At 42.9% G+C, this 21,361-nt stretch overlaps 2 protein-coding genes across 3 annotated transcripts in view; both read right to left on the bottom strand.

Annotated features, from left to right (window-relative positions):
- Positions 1 to 10,094, bottom strand: part of LOC308294503 (UPF0606 protein KIAA1549L-like) — a gene marked incomplete at both ends in the record, with an annotated part of 143,320 nt that extends 133,226 nt beyond the window's left edge. Inside the window, one exon of the mRNA XM_080737237.1 lies at positions 9,851 to 10,094. Coding sequence (XP_080593363.1) covers positions 9,851 to 10,094 — 244 coding nt within the window. The remainder of the gene's footprint in view (positions 1 to 9,850) is intronic.
- A 4,179-nt stretch (positions 10,095 to 14,273) lies between these two features.
- The window catches only part of LOC308294854 (homeodomain-interacting protein kinase 3-like), a 57,404-nt gene continuing 50,316 nt past the window's right edge, over positions 14,274 to 21,361 (bottom strand). For both annotated transcript variants that reach the window (XM_080737741.1, XM_080737740.1), the window contains 2 exons: positions 20,941 to 21,095; positions 14,274 to 19,628 (listed from right to left, as the gene is read on the bottom strand). In XM_080737741.1, coding sequence (XP_080593867.1) covers positions 19,041 to 19,628; positions 20,941 to 21,095 — 743 coding nt within the window. In that variant the 3' untranslated portion in view covers positions 14,274 to 19,040. The remainder of the gene's footprint in view (positions 19,629 to 20,940; positions 21,096 to 21,361) is intronic.

Genomic DNA, 21,361 nt, shown 5'->3' on the forward strand with positions numbered 1-21,361 from the left:
AAGCTGGATGTAGGAGTTACCAGGTATATGAAAAAGAGTCATGCCCCCAAGTCATAAATGCCTGCTTTTAAAAATAGAAAAATTATATAGGCTATCAAGAATGAGTAGATTGGTCAGACTTAACACATATGGTGCCAACCCCGAGTTTCCCGAGTTTGTATTGGTACTAGTGCTGTGCCAACCCCGAGTTTGGGCCGTTTTTGAAAAAAAAAAAAAAAAAAATTTTTTTCAAAAATGTTTTTTTCAATTTTTTTTTTGGACCTCCAGAAATGTATTAGGCATGATCGCGATCGCGAAATTGCATGTTTAACCCCCATACCAACCCATTCTTTCAAACATGGCAGCCATGTTTGTTTACATCTGAAGAAAACATAATGGCTGATAAATCATGAATGCCTGAACGGATTTCCAAGCGGATTTTTTTGTTTGAAAGCTGTGAACAGCATCTACACACGTGGTGCATCATCTAGGCATGGGCGTGCACTTTTTACACACTTGCACAATTACATGGAAGTCTATGGTAACCATGGCAACGCGGGACATTGGCCGGAAAAAATCATTGCAACATAAGTGTTTTTAAGAGGAAGGAGGGAAGATAAATGTATGTTTTGTTTTAATCTAATGTCTTGGCCTCCATCCTAGTGTCCTCAATGAAATTAATATTTCTAATTCATAAAATATGTATTTATTTTACAAGCCTGGTGCATTAACAAACACTAGCCCTTACCCGTTCAAAGATATGAGCTCCAAAATGATGTGCAGTGTGTGGGTTATGGGATGTGCACTGTGCACACAGTATATGAGGGATGGAAAGTAACTTTAACTGGTGCTTGCATGATGTAGGAGCATCAATGTAAGAAACCCGTTTCGTTTAATGGCTACAGAGATACTGTTCCCCCCCCCCCCCCCCCCAGCCCGCCCGCCCACCCGCCTGCACACACACCCGCCTGCCTGCACACACACACACACACACACACACACACACACACACACACACACACACACACACACACACACACACACACACACAGAGCTGGTTAAACATTTTGCCTCAAGCTAGATGCAGAATAGATGTGCCTCATGCTAGATGCAGAATAGATAGTAGATACAGCATAAAAATGCTAATATACAGCATACGATTTGTGAAAGTGACAAACGGCCTTCACAGTTATGTCAGGTGTGTTCATATGCTGATGGTGATGCGATTTCAGATCAATTGCTCCAGCCACCGAGGAGAAACGCTGGGACAGACAGACAGACAGACAGACAGACAGACAGACAGACAGACAGACAGACAGACAGACAGACATTTGCAAAATTATAGTATAGATGGGCCTTGTTCCAAATGATCATCTGACTATTGTGACAAGGACGCCAGTCTGTTTGACAACAATCAGTCCGCAAGTCAAGCCATCCACTACAATCAGACAGCAAGATAATTAATCCAGTCAGCCAGCCAGTATAGTAATCAGTCAACCAGTTTGTATAAAGATCCATACTCGTAACTGAAACAGACCCCAGAACAGACCTTTTTCACAGTAGACATTTTGACTGGTAAACATTAAGGCTGAAGGTAATAACATGAATAGTTCATTTATTTCTGGTGCACAGAAACACCTACTATAAATGAAACACACACGCAATTAACACAACAACTGCCATCGCGTCGCCAAAACAATACACAATTCACTGCCAAGGCTTTTTTTGCGACCGTCAGGGAGCAGTTTACTATGAAAACCTCCACCGGCCGTCCGTCCGTCCGTCCGTCCGTCACACGTCACACGTCACACCTTTGCCCTGCTCATATCTCCGCATCAGTATGACATCACACCACATGTGTACACAAACCTTTGTGTACGTTGCTGTGGCAACAGTCTGTTGTTGCTGGTCTGTTAGTGTACGTTAGCAACCATGGTTTTACCATAGCAACCGACTGTTTACCCTAGCAACCAACTGTTTACCATAGCAACCATGTTTTTTTACCCTAGCAACCAACTGTTTACCATAGCAACCAGATACGCAGAGCAGGGATCTCCATATATGGGCATAAACAGGTGACATCACACTGATGTCAGATACTCAGAGCAGGGATTTCTCCATAATATATGGGCATAAAAGGGATTCTGTTAGGGATCTCCATATATGGGCATACAAGGGATTCTGTTAGGGATCTCCATATATGGGCAAATTTTTTTTTCAAATTTTTTTTTGGACCTCCAGAAATGTATTAGGCATGATCGCGATCGCGAAATTGCATGTTTAACCCCCATACCAACCCATTCTTTCAAACATGGCAGCCATGTTTGTTTACATCTGAAGAAAACATAATGGCTGATAAATCATGAATGCCTGAACGGATTTCCAAGCGGATTTTTTTGTTTGAAAGCTGTGAACAGCATCTACACACGTGGAGCATCATCTAGGCATGGGCGTGCACTTTTTACACACTTGCACAATTACATGGAAGTCTATGGTAACCATGGCAACGCGGGACATTGGCCGGAAAAAATCATTGCAACATAAGTGTTTTTAAGAGGAAGGAGGGAAGATAAATGTATGTTTTGTTTTAATCTAATGTCTTGGCCTCCATCCTAGTGTCCTCAATGAAATTAATATTTCTAATTCATAAAATATGTATTTATTTTACAAGCCTGGTGCATTAACAAACACTAGCCCTTACCCGTTCAAAGATATGAGCTCCAAAATGATGTGCAGTGTGTGGGTTATGGGATGTGCACTGTGCACACAGTATATGAGGGATGGAAAGTAACTTTAACTGGTGCTTGCATGATGTAGGAGCATCAATGTAAGAAACCCGTTTCGTTTAATGGCTACAGAGATACTGTTCCCCCCCCCCCCCCAGCCCGCCCGCCCACCCGCCTGCACACACACCCGCCTGCCTGCACACACACACACACACACACACACACACACACACACACACACACACACACACACACACACACACAGAGCTGGTTAAACATTTTGCCTCAAGCTAGATGCAGAATAGATGTGCCTCATGCTAGATGCAGAATAGATAGTAGATACAGCATAAAAATGCTAATATACAGCATACGATTTGTGAAAGTGACAAACGGCCTTCACAGTTATGTCAGGTGTGTTCATATGCTGATGGTGATGCGATTTCAGATCAATTGCTCCAGCCACCGAGGAGAAACGCTGGGACAGACAGACAGACAGACAGACAGACAGACAGACAGACAGACAGACAGACATTTGCAAAATTATAGTATAGATGGGCCTTGTTCCAAATGATCATCTGACTATTGTGACAAGGACGCCAGTCTGTTTGACAACAATCAGTCCGCAAGTCAAGCCATCCACTACAATCAGACAGCAAGATAATTAATCCAGTCAGCCAGCCAGTATAGTAATCAGTCAACCAGTTTGTATAAAGATCCATACTCGTAACTGAAACAGACCCCAGAACAGACCTTTTTCACAGTAGACATTTTGACTGGTAAACATTAAGGCTGAAGGTAATAACATGAATAGTTCATTTATTTCTGGTGCACAGAAACACCTACTATAAATGAAACACACACGCAATTAACACAACAACTGCCATCGCGTCGCCAAAACAATACACAATTCACTGCCAAGGCTTTTTTTGCGACCGTCAGGGAGCAGTTTACTATGAAAACCTCCACCGGCCGTCCGTCCGTCCGTCCGTCCGTCACACGTCACACGTCACACCTTTGCCCTGCTCATATCTCCGCATCAGTATGACATCACACCACATGTGTACACAAACCTTTGTGTACGTTGCTGTGGCAACAGTCTGTTGTTGCTGGTCTGTTAGTGTACGTTAGCAACCATGGTTTTACCATAGCAACCGACTGTTTACCCTAGCAACCAACTGTTTACCATAGCAACCATGTTTTTTTACCCTAGCAACCAACTGTTTACCATAGCAACCAGATACGCAGAGCAGGGATCTCCATATATGGGCATAAACAGGTGACATCACACTGATGTCAGATACTCAGAGCAGGGATTTCTCCATAATATATGGGCATAAAAGGGATTCTGTTAGGGATCTCCATATATGGGCATAAAAGGGATTCTGTTAGGGATCTCCATATATGGGCATACAAGGGATTCTGTTAGGGATCTCCATATATGGGCATAAAAGGGATTCTGTTAGGGATCTCCATATATGGGCATAAAAGGGATTCTGTTAGGGATCTCCATATATGGGCATAAAAGGGATTCTGTTAGGGATCTCCATATATGGGCATAAAAGGGATTCTGTTAGGGATCTCCATATATGGGCATAAAAGGGATTCTGTTAGGGATCTCCATATATGGGCATAAAAGGGATTCTGTTAGGGATCTCCATATATGGGCATGAAAGGGATTCTGTTAGGGATCTCCATATATGGGCATAAAAGGGATTGTATCCCAGATGATGCCCTGTTAGGAGATCCACACTAACAGAATCCATATATGGTCCTACCGACAGCTGCTATAAGCCAACCCTGGCGATAAGGTCTGAGTCGAAGAAATGCTTCTTTCCTGGCAAGAATTGCCCCTTTATACTGTAGGGCTCGTTTGTGTATTGTATGACATCACGCCACATCATCGGCTGAGGACTGTGTGATGTCATCATATCTCCATATATGGAGACATAAGTTGCTCATGCCCAAATATGGGCTGGTGAGGTCAGACTTAGTGTGATGCGTTGGTTATCTCCATATATGGAGATTCAACTTCAATGAGTAACCATGGCAAACTGTCAACTGCCCGTATGTCTTGATAATTGCGACCGTCAGGGAGCAGTTTACTATGAAAACCTCCACCGGCCGTCCGTCCGTCCGTCCGTCCGTCCGTCCGTCCGTCCGTCCGTCACGTCACATGTCACACCTTTGTTTGTGTACGGTGTGATGTCATATATCTTCAGTATGACATCACACCACATGTGTAAACAAACCTTTGTGTACGTTGCTGTGGCAACAGTCTGTTGTTGCTGGTCTGTTAGTGTACGTTAGCAACCACCTTAGCAACCATGGTTTTACCCTAGCAACCAACTGTTTACCCTAGCAACCAACTGTTTACCATAGCAACCATGTTTTTTTACCCTAGCAACCAACTGGGCATAAAAGGGATTCTGTTAGGGATCTCCATATATGGGCATAAAAGGGATTCTGTTAGGGATCTCCATATATGGGCATAAAAGGGATTCTGTTAGGGATCTACATATATGGGCATAAAAGGGATTCTGTTAGGGATCTCCATATATGGGCATAAAAGGGATTCTGTTAGCTGTTAGTGATCTCCATATATGGGCATAAAAGGGATGCTGTTAGGGATCTCCATATATGGGCATAAAAGGGATTCTGTTAGGGATCTCCATATATGGGCATGAAAGGGATTATGTTAGGGATCTCCATATATGGGCATAAAAGGGATTGTATCCCAGATGATGCCCTGTTAGGAGATTCATGACACGCGTGTCAGAAAATGCATGACACGCTGCTGCGCCACACTCAGCACCCCTAAAAACCAGTACTTGGGATTTGTTGATTGCGACCGTCAGGGAGCAGTTTACTATGAAAACCTCCACCGGCCGTCCGTCCGTCCGTCCGTCCGTCCGTCCGTCACACGTCACACGTCACACCTTTGTTTGTGTACGGTGTGATGTCATATATCTTCAGTATGACATCACACCACATGTGTACACAAACCTTTGTGTACGTTTCTGTGGCAACAGTCTGTTGTTGCTGGTCTGTTAGTGTACGTTAGCAACCACCTTAGCAACCATGGTTTTACCCTAGCAACCAACTGTTTACCCTAGCAACCAACTGTTTACCATAGCAACCATGTTTTTTTACCCTAGCAACCAACTGGGCATAAAAGGGATTCTGTTAGGGATCTCCATATATGGGCATAAAAGGGATTCTGTTAGGGATCTCCATATATGGGCATAAAAGGGATTCTGTTAGGGATCTCCATATATGGGCATAAAAGGGATTCTGTTAGCTGTTAGTGATCTCCATATATGGGCATAAAAGGGATGCTGTTAGGGATCTCCATATATGGGCATAAAAGGGATTCTGTTAGGGATCTCCATATATGGGCATGAAAGGGATTATGTTATGGATCTCCATATATGGGCATAAAAGGGATTGTATCCCAGATGATGCCCTGTACTTGGGATTTGTTGATGTAAATGTTCACATAGAGTGTAATAATTGGTAAAACAAACTTTTGGCCTATTTGTGGAGATAAGCGACCAACGGTCGCTTATCTCCCGATTAGGGAGTCTTACTGGTGTAAATGTTCACATAGAGTGTAATAATTGGTAAAACAAACTTTTGGCCTATTTGTGGAGATAAGCGACCAACGGTCGCTTATCTCCCGATTAGGGAGTCTTACTGGTTGGTAAAACAAACTTTTGGCCTATTTGTGGAGATAAGCGACCAACGGTCGCTTATCTCCCGATTAGGGAGTCTTACTGGTATTGCGACCGTCAGGGAGCAGTTTACTATGAAAACCTCCACCAGCCGTCCGTCCGTCCGTCACACGTCACACGTCACACCTTTGCCCTGCTCATATCTCCGCATCAGTATGACATCACACCACATGTGTACACAAACCTTTGTGTACGTTGCTGTGGCAACAGTCTGTTGTTGCTGGTTTGTTAGTGTACGTTAGCAACCACCTTAGCAACCATGGTTTTACCCTAGCAACCAACTGTTTACCCTAGCAACCAACTGTTTACCATAGCAACCATGTTTTTTTTACCCTAGCAACCAACTGTTTACCATAGCAACCAGATACGCAGAGCAGGGATCTCCATATATGGGCATAAACAGGTGACATCACACTGATGTCAGATACTCAGAGCAGGGATTTTTCCATAATATATGGGCATAAAAGGGATTCTGTTAGGGATCTCCATATATGGGCATAAAAGGGATTCTGTTAGGGATCTCCATATATGGGCATAAAAGGGATTCTGTTAGGGATCTCCATATATGGGCATAAAAGGGATTCTGTTAGGGATCTCCATATATGGGCATAAAAGGGATTCTGTTAGCTGTTAGTGATCTCCATATATGGGCATAAAAGGGATGCTGTTAGGGATCTCCATATATGGGCATAAAAGGGATTCTGTTAGGGATCTCCATATATGGGCATGAAAGGGATTCTGTTAGGGATCTCCATATATGGGCATAAAAGGGATTGTATCTCAGATGATGCCCTGTTAGGAGATCCACACTAACAGAATCCATATTTGGTCCTACCGACAGCTGCTATAAGCCAACCCTGGCGATAAGGTCTGAGTCGAAGAAATGCTTCTTTCCTGGCAAGAATTGCCCCTTTATACTGTAGGGCTCGTTTGTGTATTGTATGACATCACGCCACATCATCGGCTGAGGACTGTGTGATGTCATCATATCTCCATATATGGAGACATAAGTTGCTCATGCCCAAATATGGGCTGGTGAGGTCAGACTTAGTGTGATGCGTAGGTTATCTCCATATATGGAGATTCAACTTCAATGAGTAACCATGGCAAACTGTCAACTGCCCGTATGAGGACTGTGTGATGTCATCATATCTCCATATATGGAGACATAAGTTGCTCATGCCCAAATATGGGCTGGTGAGGTCAGACTTAGTGTGATGCGTAGGTTATCTCCATATATGGAGATTCAACTTCAATGAGTAACCATGGCAAACTGTCAACTGCCCGTATGTCTTGATAATTGGTAAAACAAACTTTTGGCCTATTTGTGGAGATAAGCGACCAACTGTCGCTTATCTCCCGATTAGGGAGTCTTACTGGTATAATAATTCCCGGTACCTGTTCTGGAGTGCCTCCGTGCACGCGCATTTCGTGGCCGCGCTACGTTTGTTCTTTCGTGCGGGGAAAACATAATCCATTTCCAATGCGATTTCCACCGAGAGAGAGCTGAAATGAACCCGTTGCGCAACGTAAGGAGAGAAGAAAAGAAAATGGGAGAAAACAGCTGTTTTTCCAGCATGGACAGTATGGATCTGAATCAAAGAAGGTCTCAGCAAGAACAGTCACCAACGTCATTTTCGTCATTTTAGGCTCCATGGTCATCCGCCATGACACTTTGGGTGGCGGAAGTGCCACCCAAAATAACATTAGCGTCTATGAGCACTTCGTCACTTCCGCCACCCAAAAGTGTCATGGCGGCGTCCAGGCGGGGTCCCATGGTGTGCCAACTTCCGGGTGTTGTCTGTTCCTGCCTAACCTTCCTTGATCTGAATGAGGAAGTGAAACTTGGTCACATGGCGGCCGCATTGCATCATGGGATATGGAGTTTCTTAGCTGTTTACCTGGTTACAATGGTAACCAGCTAACCCCACCACAGTTAACTCAGCCCTGTTAACTGTGGCGGGGCACCGTTAACCAGAGTAAACGTGTCTGTGGTCAGGTTAGGCAGAAGATGTGTTAAGTTATTACCTTCAGCTGCATTTAACTGCTGTCAAAATGCCTGAATAACCCTGTATATGGACCATAAAATAGGCCAGTATTCATGTGTAGGCCTGTGTTTCCTATGACATTGCAACGTAAGACATAGGTCTACAGGAGTCAAACAGTAGTTGCATCTTGAGAATGTTAAGACTTTGGTATAGGCCGTAAAACCTCACAGATGCTTGAACATCCTAAAGGCTGAAATTTACAATGTAGGGTTTGAAATTTTAAAATCGAAAATCAAAATCTGCTCCCCGCTCCGATGCTGAATGAACCCAGAACTACAAGTAGATCTACAAGCTCAAAACCGCGAGCTTGTAGATCTGCTATTTATGGCCAATATTTTCGCAGAACAGGGATACTGGGGTAAAGGGGGTAAATGCCTGTGCGTAAATTCAAGCAGCACACACACTCTTTGGCCCTACTCCTAAATGGACTCTCTTGGGCCAATAAAACATGTAATCCATTGACACTATTGTTCTGTGCATGGCTATACAGAGAGCATGAGCTATGAAACGTCTTCCTTACGGAGCTGTCCATGGTAGCTAAGTCCACAAGTCTGTTCGCCTATTGATTTAGATCATGTTAGTCTTAGGCCACAGATGCTATGGATATTGAGTATGGGTGGGTTTGGTTTCATTAATTCATTGTGGGCTCGCTGAAAGCGAGAACACATATCTTCATTATTTATCAGTCAAGTTCTCCTCAAAAATGAGTAATCTATCAGTCAGTCAAGTTCTCCTCGACAGTACAAAGGCAGGGCCCTTAGCCAATGAGGTGCAGCCAAAGGGTAGATCTTTGTGCCCATATAGAGGGTGTTACATGTGAGCCCACACTGTTTCGTAGGAACAGTATTTCTAGTTTGAGTTATAATAACTTTAATTACCACCACAGGCCACTGTCAATCAGCGATGCGCCTCTGTTCCGGTGCGCGCAACGCTTCAGTCCAGCAAAACAAAACAGAAATGACTATAGACACACACATAATAACGTATAGCCTACAAACCCTAAGTGGACCAGACATGTGCATCAATTAAAAAAAAACATAAAAACAGTTCACCACAAAATAACAAACAGCTCAAAACATGTTGACTGCAACTTTATAAAATAATGAAATCCGCTTGAAGAACATGATTGTCAATTTCAGACCAGCCTACACTGAACAACAAAAAAGTCTAGCCTATTCATTCTCAACGTGTTCTCCAAATACATTAGGAGGGGGGCTCGATAAACGGCCATTTGGTGACTGATCTGACCATATATTTTGGCCAAGTACAGAACACAATGCCCATTACAACAGGTTGGTCAACAACTGAGACAAACACACAGCACAAATCCAGCAGCCTGGTCAATGGTCATTCATTCACATCTTACCAGTGGCAGCCAAGGAGCACTGCATCAGCAGCAGCAGGATCCCAACGGTCAGAAAGCACCTGGCCAGCGTTGCGTCCAGCGCCCGTGTCTTCCTTCCACCTAGGAGGACCAAAGCGGACCCCGCAGCATCAGCATCTCTCCATCCCGTCTTGTTGTTTATCCCTGGGCCGACAGTCCAACAACAAGCACCGGGGCCGCTGCTGATGCTGCTGCTGGAGTCGCGCCGCGCATATTTGGAAGCCATTTGGTCAAACCAATTAATCCCGAGACAGATTCATCTATAAACGCTTGTGTTCCTCCTGCGAACGGCATTCGACCACCAACCTGCTGCCCCCCGCCGCTGTGGACACTCTGTCCATGAGCCTCTGCCCGGGAGGAGGCTCAGTGGACGAGAGAGACCGTTATGTTATGTGTCTGTGCGCCCTGCCGCGTGTGCACTGCGTGTCAAGTCCCCCTTAATGCGACTGCAATAAGGCGCTCTTCTCCGTTGTTTCCAAAGCCGCGTTTGTCATCATTACCTTGAACAAAACCCCCCCACCACCACCCCCAAAACCCCCCCAAAACGCTGGAGCATCCACGATCAGCACCGGTCAGTTATTCCGTTATTCCTGCCTTTCTTTCTGGCCGTTAAAATGTGGGGTAAAAATCGTGATATCGTTCTTCTCGGTTCTCCTCTCTTGTTATTTACCGTCAACCCCCCGTTCTATCGCTGCCTAGAAGGCAAATATCAAGTCTGTGACGCCAGCACTCTCTTGATGTAAATTTCATTTAGCAAAAAATGTGGTCACAGGAACAAGGCGTCCTCTGGTGGGGGCTGGTGGCAGAACGGGCTGAGGAGCAACCGTTTGGTTTCATTTCATGCTATCAAGAGTTAAAGGTATATAAGGGTCCATATGGTTACTACCAACTCCCTATCATTTAGCTGGGGACCACCTGGAACCCCTCCAAGGACCACTGGTTGAGAACCACTTATCTAAAAACCTATTGCTGGCACAGCCACAGGTGTATAATGATTCACATTAACTCAGATACATTTACTTAGTTTTAATGCTACACACTTTAATTTATTCAACTATATTTATGAAGCACAAATGTTACCTTTAGGCTACTCCAAATGTATAAAGGAGTAAAAGTAACATCTTTCAAATGAGTAGTTTGGCTACATTCTTATTTTTATTTAGCCTATGGCTATATCTGGTTTTTTTTTTTTGAAGCGGTGGAAACCGCAATGAATGGCTTTGTGTGTATCACGCCCATATATGGTGATCTCAGTCCAGAATGAACAGGGTTTTTCAAAAACAGAATGTCCGTTACCTTCCAATGAATGTGTGTATCACGCCCTTATATGGTCATTTCAGTCCAGAATGAACAGGCTTTTTCAAAAACAGAATGTCCGTTTAATTACCATATATGGTGATCTCAGTCCAGAATGAACAGGGTTTTTCAAAAACAGAATGTCCGTTACCTTATGTCCATATATGGTCACTCCAGGCCAGAATGAACAGGTTTTTCCTGTCCCGTACGTGTAAAATATCAGTCCAGAATGAATAGGCTTTTTCAAAAAGCAAAATGTGTGTCCCATGTCCATATATGGTCATTTCAGTTCAGAATGAATAGGCTTTATATGTCCTGTACATCTAGAATATGTGTGCGGTGTTCCTCCCGGTCAGATGAATGGATACTTTGAGGATTGGTCAAGCTTCACATGATAATTTGGCCTTCAGGGTTTATCTGTTTTATTTAAACACTTTATATTTATTTATGTATTTATTTAATTACAAATTCTTATTTTAATGTATGTGTTTTAATCTATTTTATTTTTTAAACCTATTATACCAACTGTCATACCAGCTCTCCAAATACATTCAGAATAGAAGTTTTATCTGTCCACCGCTTCAATTCGAACCGAGGTTTGATTTTTTTATTATTAAATGGGTGTTCTGTTTGTATCATTCAGCCTTCAGCAATTTTTCTATTCTATTGGACAAGCACTCATAATGTATTTTAGACATTAAATTACCTTACAGAGGTGGTGCCATACTTTTTCTGTTTTGTTTGTGTCTATGATACAGTGGTTCTCAAAGTGGATTTCAGGGACTCTCTAGGTTCCTTTATGGGGGTCTAAATTGACCTTTAGTCTGTAACTTTAACAGTGTACAAATGGACCATAACGGGTCCATTTGGTTCCATTTGTACACTGTCAAAGTTAAGGGGAGACCTTCAGATTTTAAAGTTTGAGGACCCCAGGTGTGGTTATTGCGACCATAGGTCGCTATTATGAAAACTTGCAGCTCATGTCTGACATCATAGACCACATGAGACTGACACAATATGTCCCTATATGGGCATCTGACATCATAGATCTTTGGGGGCCGGCCTCTTTTAAGTTGGACCACATGAGTTGGACATGCAGTTGAGGATGGTACACGAAGAAATAAGAGGTGTTTTCCGTGTCTCCAATAAATGAAATGGATTGTTGTGAAATTAGGCCAGTCCAAAACCAATAACTTGAGGATGGTGCTCACTTTTCAGATTTACTGATGTATGAACCCCATAGTTAGTTTGTTCAACTGGAGACAGCAGAGAAAACAATGGACGACCAAAGATTCCTCCAGTAAGCATAAGAAAACAATTAGAAACTAGAAATACTGTTCCTACAAAGCAGTGTGGGCTCACTCGTGACTATATTCTGCAGTGTGTCAACTGTCATGTGAAGCTCAACCAATACTCCAGCTAACACCACTCCCAGATTTTCCACACCTCAATTGCACCTCATTGGCTAAGGGCCCTGCCTTTGTACTGTCTGTGACGGAACTCACTATCTTTCTACTATAATAGACAGGCCAGCTCCTGGTGTTGTTTAAGCATGTCATTGATAGACTCTCACACCACTGCTTCTACAGATTCCTCCTTTCACACATACATCGCTGCATTTCCCCCCTACATTCCTAGCTGCTTTCCCTGAACGTATTGTACTTGCACGATGTACAATTAAACAAAACAATAATTTAATGCTATGATGCGAATTACATCATAGTACGTCCATTATAAACCTTCCGGCCGAAACACAGACTTACAAATAGTTCCACGCTGCAGTGTACTTACGAGTGCAGTAGGCCTACTGTGTCCCCTGGTGGCAGGAACAGTGTAGTGCAGACATTACGACACACACACACACACACACACACACACACACACAAAACACATGAAGAAACAGTGCTTTTGGTGGGCAACATGGCTTGGAGCAGTTGTGCGTGTGTGCATGTGAGCACGCGAAGCGTGCGATTTCTAGATATGAGCGGCCGCGATTTTCTAGTATAAATAATGATAACATGGTGTTCTCGCCTTTCAGGCGAGCCCACAATAATTCACTTCTCCCTATGCCACCAGATGGTGCAAAGATTCACTCACATCCTCTCTGACAGTGAAGTCCCTACTTCATAGCAAATTAATTTAAAAAAAATAACCAGAAATGCACATTTGCAACACCTGTAAGATTGATTCAAATGAAAATATCTGTAGCCTGTGTGGAGGTCATAACTGTGAATAATGTAATACTGTTACAAATAGCCTACTTTACACATTATATAGTCCTATACTTGTGCATAGCGGCTTTCAAATCCAGTCCTATATTGTACTGATCAGAGCAATGGTAATCAAGTTATGACCATGGTAATTTTGTAATTACATGAGGTCCAAAGGTAATGCTAGTCCTGTGTGAATAGTAATTTGAGGGGTCACAAAGCCAACAAGTGTTCAAAAGGGATAGGAGGGGCACCAGACCAATTATATCAACATTTATGTCACTAGAGGTTCGGGACACTGTGGCCCTCACACCTATGGCGCCCTACCGATCCGACCAATGTCTGAGTCATAGTGTTAGGACTGTCAGAGTACCTGTTGTACCTCTTCTTTATTGTATCATCGTCCTTGATAATTGGTTGACGACATTTTATTTAACAAGATGTCTTGTTACTTAGGGGAGGCCATGGGGCTGGCTGTCCTGTTCTCCCCCTTGCTGATGTCGGCTTAGGCACCCGTTGTACCCGTCTGTCTGTTTCTTTATGTTGCCATAGTGACGTGGCCGTGGTTAATGTTGTCATAGTGTCGTGGCCATGGTTAGTTATTTATGTTGTCATAGTGATGTGTAGTGGTGGTGGTTTGTTTATGGCCGAGTCTAAATGACATCAGAGGTGGGTTGGCCAGAAGAGTATTTTCTAGTTTGGTATAAAACAAAGACCCAAACATCAGAAACTTGAGCTTTCCCTTAATTTAGGATTAGGTTATAATGCATAGCACATACCTTTGATCCAATGTAAATGACTTCATGCTGCACATCTCTCATTAGCTTTTGGTTAATCATAAAAAAGGGAACACAATTAATTCAAAATGCAATACCAAAACAGAGCACAAACTGCAGTAGTTGAAGCAAAAGATCCTTTTTTTTTTATTCAAAGTGAATCTTGACATAGTACACCGTCAATTCGTAATTTGACACTCACCAATAAGAGTCACCAAGAAGGAACCCGCTTTGTGTGACAAGTACATAAGGCTTGGTCACATTGAAACTCACTGAGAACTAGAGGGGGCAAACTGATAAGACACACATGAAAACATCCAAACAATGATCATTTCCCCAGTCCTCATACTGTTGTATATTGCACAGTGCAGTTGCTACATGTCAAACTAGTGTAGCATTTAAGAAAAATCAAAAATCAAAAATCATAAAGCCACACGATCTACACACATTTAAAACAGTAACAGCTTAAATTTAGCAAACACGTCTACATATTTTGTCTCTAGGTATATCAAACGTGAAGCCAGTAATTATAACTTTGTGGAACAACTTCTACTAAACATGTGTCATAGGAATCGTATAGGAATTCTTAAAAACTTTTTTTTTCTTCCCAGCCCAGATCCAAAATTAGATACTTTATTTATTAGATTAGTCATTATTGACCATCATTAAACCCATTACAACTTTTGTGATATGGGAACCTAGCAAAAACATAACGAATATATTCCCTACTTTTGGAGTTTGATTTTGTCCTTATTGCAAAGGAGGGGGATTGGTAGATTTATGAAGGCTTAATGAAGGCACCCCATCACCAAGGGAGAAAATATGAGCTACTTGAGGTATTAGTAGAATAGTTCCCATAACCATTTAGCTAGGCAGACTTTTATTTTGACCCTGCAGTCTCTATGCATAGGGTTACAAGCAGGTGGTTTATTTCTGGTAATACCCTAAGCAATCAATTTAAAGAGGTGGTGTTATGGTATAGTAATGTACATTACTGTAACCATACATATGCATATCTTTATCATGGGTGCTGAGCTGACAGGAAAAAAGAACACATGGGAATCAAGAGAGGCTGCACAATACAGAATTAAATTGAACAGATGATTCTTTTTTCTATTCAAATCAAAATTCTTCAAGTGAAGGCAATCAAGTGTGCCACCAAATCCATTCTTACATTTCTAATTCTATACTGCATCCAGAGCTTAGCAGTGCATGCTCCTGTGCTCCTCTATTGTGTATCCAACTATCAGGGATTGCCAACACAGTAGCATATTAGACGAAAATACAGAAAGCACACCCGTGACTTTAACATAGCAAAACGGTTACATCCTGACAATAGATTAGATGTTGCATGGGGAGGGGGACAACTTTGGACCAAAAGCTTTCTATCTGAGAACTAATAAAGCAATATGAAATATCTCGACTGAAACACGTTGGTATGTGGTGAAGCCCGAGTTCTACTTGGTTGCGCATCCCGTATCCCACACCGAAGACAGCCGATCTACAAGCTAACAACAGGGTTCCCACACATTTTTACCAATTAATTTCCAAAACTTTTCCAGGATATTTAACTCAATTTCCAGGACTATATAAAACGATAATTCAGCTCAATAACAAGTCGCTTACTCCTATGCGCAATGCCAAAAGACGGGTAGTGTATGCCAGTGGTTCTCAACCTTTTCAGGCTGTGACCCCCGAAATAATCATATTTTAACTGGGGACCCGGCACCCTGAAGAGCACTAAGAGTTGAGGAATTTTGTATAACACCTTTCTATTGTGAAAATAGCAGATCTACATGCGTTGTGAGCATGTAGATTGGCTATTTTCACAATTTCTGCCTCTAATATTTGACAATTTGGCCCATGTTTAACTTGTCATTTCAGAGGTATTAACAAAATCAATAACCAAAGACAATGGATAGCTATTTTTTCCAGGACCTTCCAGGACCCTCGATCAATTCCAAAACTTTTCCAGTACTGGAAAAATATTTTCCTAATTTCAAAATATTTCCAGGAATTTCATGACCGTGGGAACCCTGTAACAACATCATAAGGTGCTGTGAGCTTGTAGACTGGCTATTTTCGGTGTGCTACACCAACGTGCAACTAATTCAGGCGTTATGGCAATAGCTGCACACAGGAAATCAAATAGAAATCCGGTCAAAAAACCAGAGAAGATATCTCAGAGTCGCCGTTACAAATGCAATCAAATATGACCATTACGCGTGAAGATCAAAAGACATGACATTTTAGTTCCACAAATACATTCACGGTTGTGAGAGTAAAGCTTTGCATTCGCGTGTATTCGACCATATATTTGAGTACTGTACGGTGTTTCTTGGTGCTTTGAGAGTGTAGTAAATGTTCCCTGACTTATACTTTCTTAGGCTTCTGAAGGAAAGCAAAGGATTGTATCAGACGTCAGCATTGTCTGATAAAACAAAAGAACTTTGGGGTTGCAAGAGCTGAATTTAAGAGCTGATCCCCTTAGCAAGAACAATATTCTACAAAGTCCAACTGCTTTGATATCAATATTATCAACACAAGACACGATCTGTGAACCACTCATTTGAAGAAGGCACTAGTTGTACAGTACAAAGAAGTGTAAATACAGCCAAATAGTTCATCAGAATAAAACTCAGGAAAAAAGAAAACATAGACACACCAATTACAGAATGCAAGGATGAACCCAACTTAAATTCCATGATGAAATACTGATGCTAAAATGCACACACACACACACACACACACACACACACACACACACACACACACACACACACACACACACACACACACACACACACACACACACACACACACACACACACACACACACACACACACACACACACACACACACACACACACAAAAATCACACACGAAAATCACACCCATACACACCAAAAAGCCACAGAATAAAAAACAAACAAAAAGAAAAACTTATACTTCCATTACAGCAGTTTACAATCACTTCAAAAACGACAAAGCAAATATACAGAGGCACTAGCATATAAGAATACCATTCAATATACTCTATAATCAAAATAAAACCCACCTCTATTGTATCTAGTCATCAGAACTACAATACAAAAAGAATGAATGCAGGGTAGAACAAGATTAGTCCTCTAATTTCACAGCTACGGAAGTGGCAGATAATCAGTACATAGCAGCTTATTATCTATACATTCGACATACAGTTTGCCAAACAAAGCTAAGAAAAATAAAACCTCAACCTTATTTTTTAAAATATAGTTCTCACGATATATTCCGATATCATCTGGATAATAGAAACAGTGTGTGTGGAGGTGAGGAGTAGAGCCGATGCTTCTGAAATGATTAACGAACAGTCTTTGACTCTTTGGTGCTGATTTCAGTAACATATCAGCTGATACAAGAGGCATCGTTTGACAAAGAACACAGAGCTCTATGATACTAGGAATCAAATCCAGTTTTAATCGAACTCTGAGATTGTAAAAATGCACTCGGTATGCATTTGTTTTATGCTCTCGAGAGTTAAATTAACACTTTAGCTGTGGCATCTACCCTGCAGGAATGTATCAAAACTGACAAAAACAGCATTGCCCCGGCAGACAAGTGTTTTTGCCTCAGATATTTGAAAACAATTGCCAATATAGAATACCTAGAACACGCTATAGCCCAGCAACGACACTGTAAAGATTTTAGGTTATTTTAAAACACTGAGAAGCCGTTTGAAATTAAGCGTGAAACACAATCTACCTGTTTGTATATTTCTTTTAAATCAATACCACTCCCAAAATGTTAATCTAAAAAGTCAAACGCATTAAGTATAACCTAAATGAAAACAAAACAAAACACACAGCAACCCGGAGGCCATCTAGATTGTATTGCAGTTACAGTAAACAGTGACAATACTGTTATGAATTAAGTACTATAGTGAATAGAAATCGATTATCAAAATATCAAATCACAACATTCTTTATGTACATGAAACGCTCTTTCAGTCAAAGCCCTACTAAACGTGCATCCACTTTACCTATAGTAAAATCATTCTCTCGGTTAGAAAGCAAAGTGACAGGTTAACCCTTGCTCAAATTAAAACTAAATCGCACTTCTATCAGCTGAGCCCAGCATACTTAACTGAAGCCGAAGTGCTGCAAGCCAGTTTCCATTTAAAATTTAAAATCGATGAACCATAGACTCCATTGTTAAGGCACTAGAAGATGTCAGCAGCAGCGAGTCTGCCCCCGAAAAAGAAGAGAAAAACATTTTGAGTCTGTTCAATACAGGATGGCTTAACAAAAACAGAGCTGACTGGTTAGCACACGCTACAAGGCAACAGAGATAAAGGGAAGGGGAGGAAGGCTTGATGGGGCTCAGACAAAGAAAACCCAGCGTTTTATCATTTCGTATTCCAAACATTACGCAAAACAGTAATTAACGGGTAATCGGATAATGTGCAAAAGACACATTATGACTTCGAATTTCTCAATCATCATCATCATTGACTTTAATCACCATTATATCACGCCACTTCCTTTGTAAAGCTTTGAATCGGCCGACATGATTTCACAAGGAAGTCTCTCAAGAGTCTACCTTGCGCTGACAATCAAACAATACCACGACTGCAGTTGAGGCGAGGTGGGTCTTTCAATTTCCTCTCTCCGTTGTCCTCACACTGCTTACAAATCTTTAAATCATATCGAGCAACATCTCTGCTCATTTCACTCTCATTTACACTTTATCATCAATTCTCCTATCGCTAATTGCGTCTTCCTCGTTCTCTTCTCTTTGTCGTTGTCGTTTTAATTACAGGTGTCCATGTTGATTTCTACCGGTGCTTCTACCCGCCCAGGTCCCAGCTCGCTTCCCCATCATGTGATACTGCTGCTGCCCTGTCCTGCTCCTCAGATATACGAGTACTGGTGGTGGTGGTGGTGGCTGAGCTTGGTGGGGCTGAGGGGGAAGCCTGTGTAGGCAGCGGGCGAGGCCAGGTAGGAGTGCGGCGGAGGGGGGAAATGGGGCTTGAACTGATGGGGGTGGTGGTGGGGGTAGCTTGGCTGGTGATGGTGATGGGGGTGTATAGTCGGCGAGGGCAGCAGCCTGTGGGTGTGGGGAACAGGGTGTCCAGGGTGGTGGGGGTGGTGGGTGTTGATGCCCAGAGTCACCTGGTGAACTATAGCTCCCCCTTGGGGATGCGAGAGGCCATAGCCAGGCTGGAGGAGAGGGGGAGGGTGAGGGTGAGAGGGCAGCATGGCGTGGGGGTGGTGGGGGTGGTGGGTAGCGGTAAGGGGGCCGCCCGGGGGGTAGGACAGCAGCGTGTGGGTGGGGAGGCCCTGCGTGTGAGGAGCGGCGGCCGTGTGCGTGGGGCTGCTGTGCGGCAGGTGGGTGAAGGTATGCGTGTCCATGGTAGGGGGGATGTAGGCGTGCGGCCGCAGGGGGCCATAGTTGCCGTTCCATTCCTTGCCGCTGTGGTTGGAACCGTAATGCTGCACCTGAGGGGGAGAGCACTCCATTAGAGGCCCGGTTATGTTAACTCTCTTTGTTAACAGTTGTATAAAGCTTAATGTGTTCTATAAATAAAAAATGTTTTTCTTTCAGCAGTCTTGACACAAGAGACTGAAACACCAAGATCATCCGTTTTCAATCTATTATCCTGCTGTATGATTGGATTTTCATTTTAAATGAATTAAAATCTAGCATATCAGTTAATTTGTAGTTAAAGTGGTAGGAGTGAAATCCTAGAGGCTATTTTTGCTAAAGACAGAGAAGACGCGTCATTCCAAGCCTCGCCCAAGATTTGAAATGGCATACAGTAGACTTCCAGTGTCCTAACTTGGCGAGAGCATTGTCAGATCTCACGAACATCCTGTGATCTCTGTCTCACGAGTGTGTGTTGCTGACGCAGAAGTTAATTTCCTCCTGATTTAGCCGTCTGAATTTTTTATGCCTGAATGTTTGAAAGATATGAGGCTTGTGAAGAAATGGGTCCAATATTTACTCTTGTGAGTACGGGCAAAAATCATCATGATCTGCGCTCACGTTCACTTGGAATTGGTCTCATAAAAGGGCAGGTGTGACTGGTTTTCATGTACCATCTCTGCTTTTCTATTAAAAAAACAAACAATGATACACCCATACAGTGTGTCGTCTGAATGAAGGGGAACATGTCTTTTGCATTACTGTATCATTACATAGACGAGCGGCTGGCCTAAATGGTACATTTATCCAAGGCACTTTACATAGATATCATTTACACACTCACACACCGATAGCGGATGAAACCAACCTGCTCACCGGGAGCAGCTAGGGGTTCAGAGTCTTGCTCAAGGACTCTTCGACACTAACTCTAGGGGAGCTAGTGTGTGTGAGTGCTCTGAATGTACGTTACACAGCGTGTATCGCCGCTGTGTTGCCGTACTATGTCCACAACGTCCAATGGTTATTTTATTTGAAAGCACACACGTTTTAACCTTAGTAGTGGCTCCTGAGCTGGCAGTATAATAACTGTAATACACTAGTACTACATTCAGGTATAATGTTAAAATGGTTATGGAAAGGTAATTGAGTCCCCTGTGTAAAGCCACTCAATAAGGTGCCGGTAGGTTGCATACTCAGGATCTGACTAACGCATTGTTCACTCCATTTTGTGAACATGATTAAATAAGCAGTGCCAGTAACGCTGTGAGGGTTAGGATCCGGGGAGGGCTATTATCCAATGACATAGTGTGACCTCAAACTCCCAGATGATTTCTGAGCCTGCAGAAATTGGGGAGACTAACTAGACAGGAAGTGAACAGAACTGACCTGTCCAAAGCCCAGCGGCTGCTGCTGCAGTGAAGTCACCTTCTGCTGGCGGGGCAAGAGGGGGACGGAGGGGAGGATGGCCAGGGAGGAGGGAGGAGCATTCTGTCGACCTGCATTGCCGCAGCGTCCTTTGGACCGGGACCATGAGTCTGAGCCTGGCAGAGGAACAGAGAAGACCCATACTCATCAGGTTGGTGAAGATAAGTGACCATACTCACACCGTGGCCATCATGTCCCGGGTTGGGGTTTCCCACCAACCGGGTATGACCATCGTAAGATCAAAATGGCCGCTGTGTAAATATGCTCAATACACTCGATTTCAATTTCAACCCACATGACCTGCAGGGATTAAAACATCCAAACACGCAGTCTTCAAACAGTGAAAACCTGAAGGGGGAAAAGTCATGCAACACAGGAAAGG

Source organism: Nannobrachium achirus (genome assembly GCF_963921795.1).
Source record: "Nannobrachium achirus genome assembly, chromosome: 11".
Taxonomy (NCBI): domain Eukaryota; kingdom Metazoa; phylum Chordata; class Actinopteri; order Myctophiformes; family Myctophidae; genus Nannobrachium; species Nannobrachium achirus.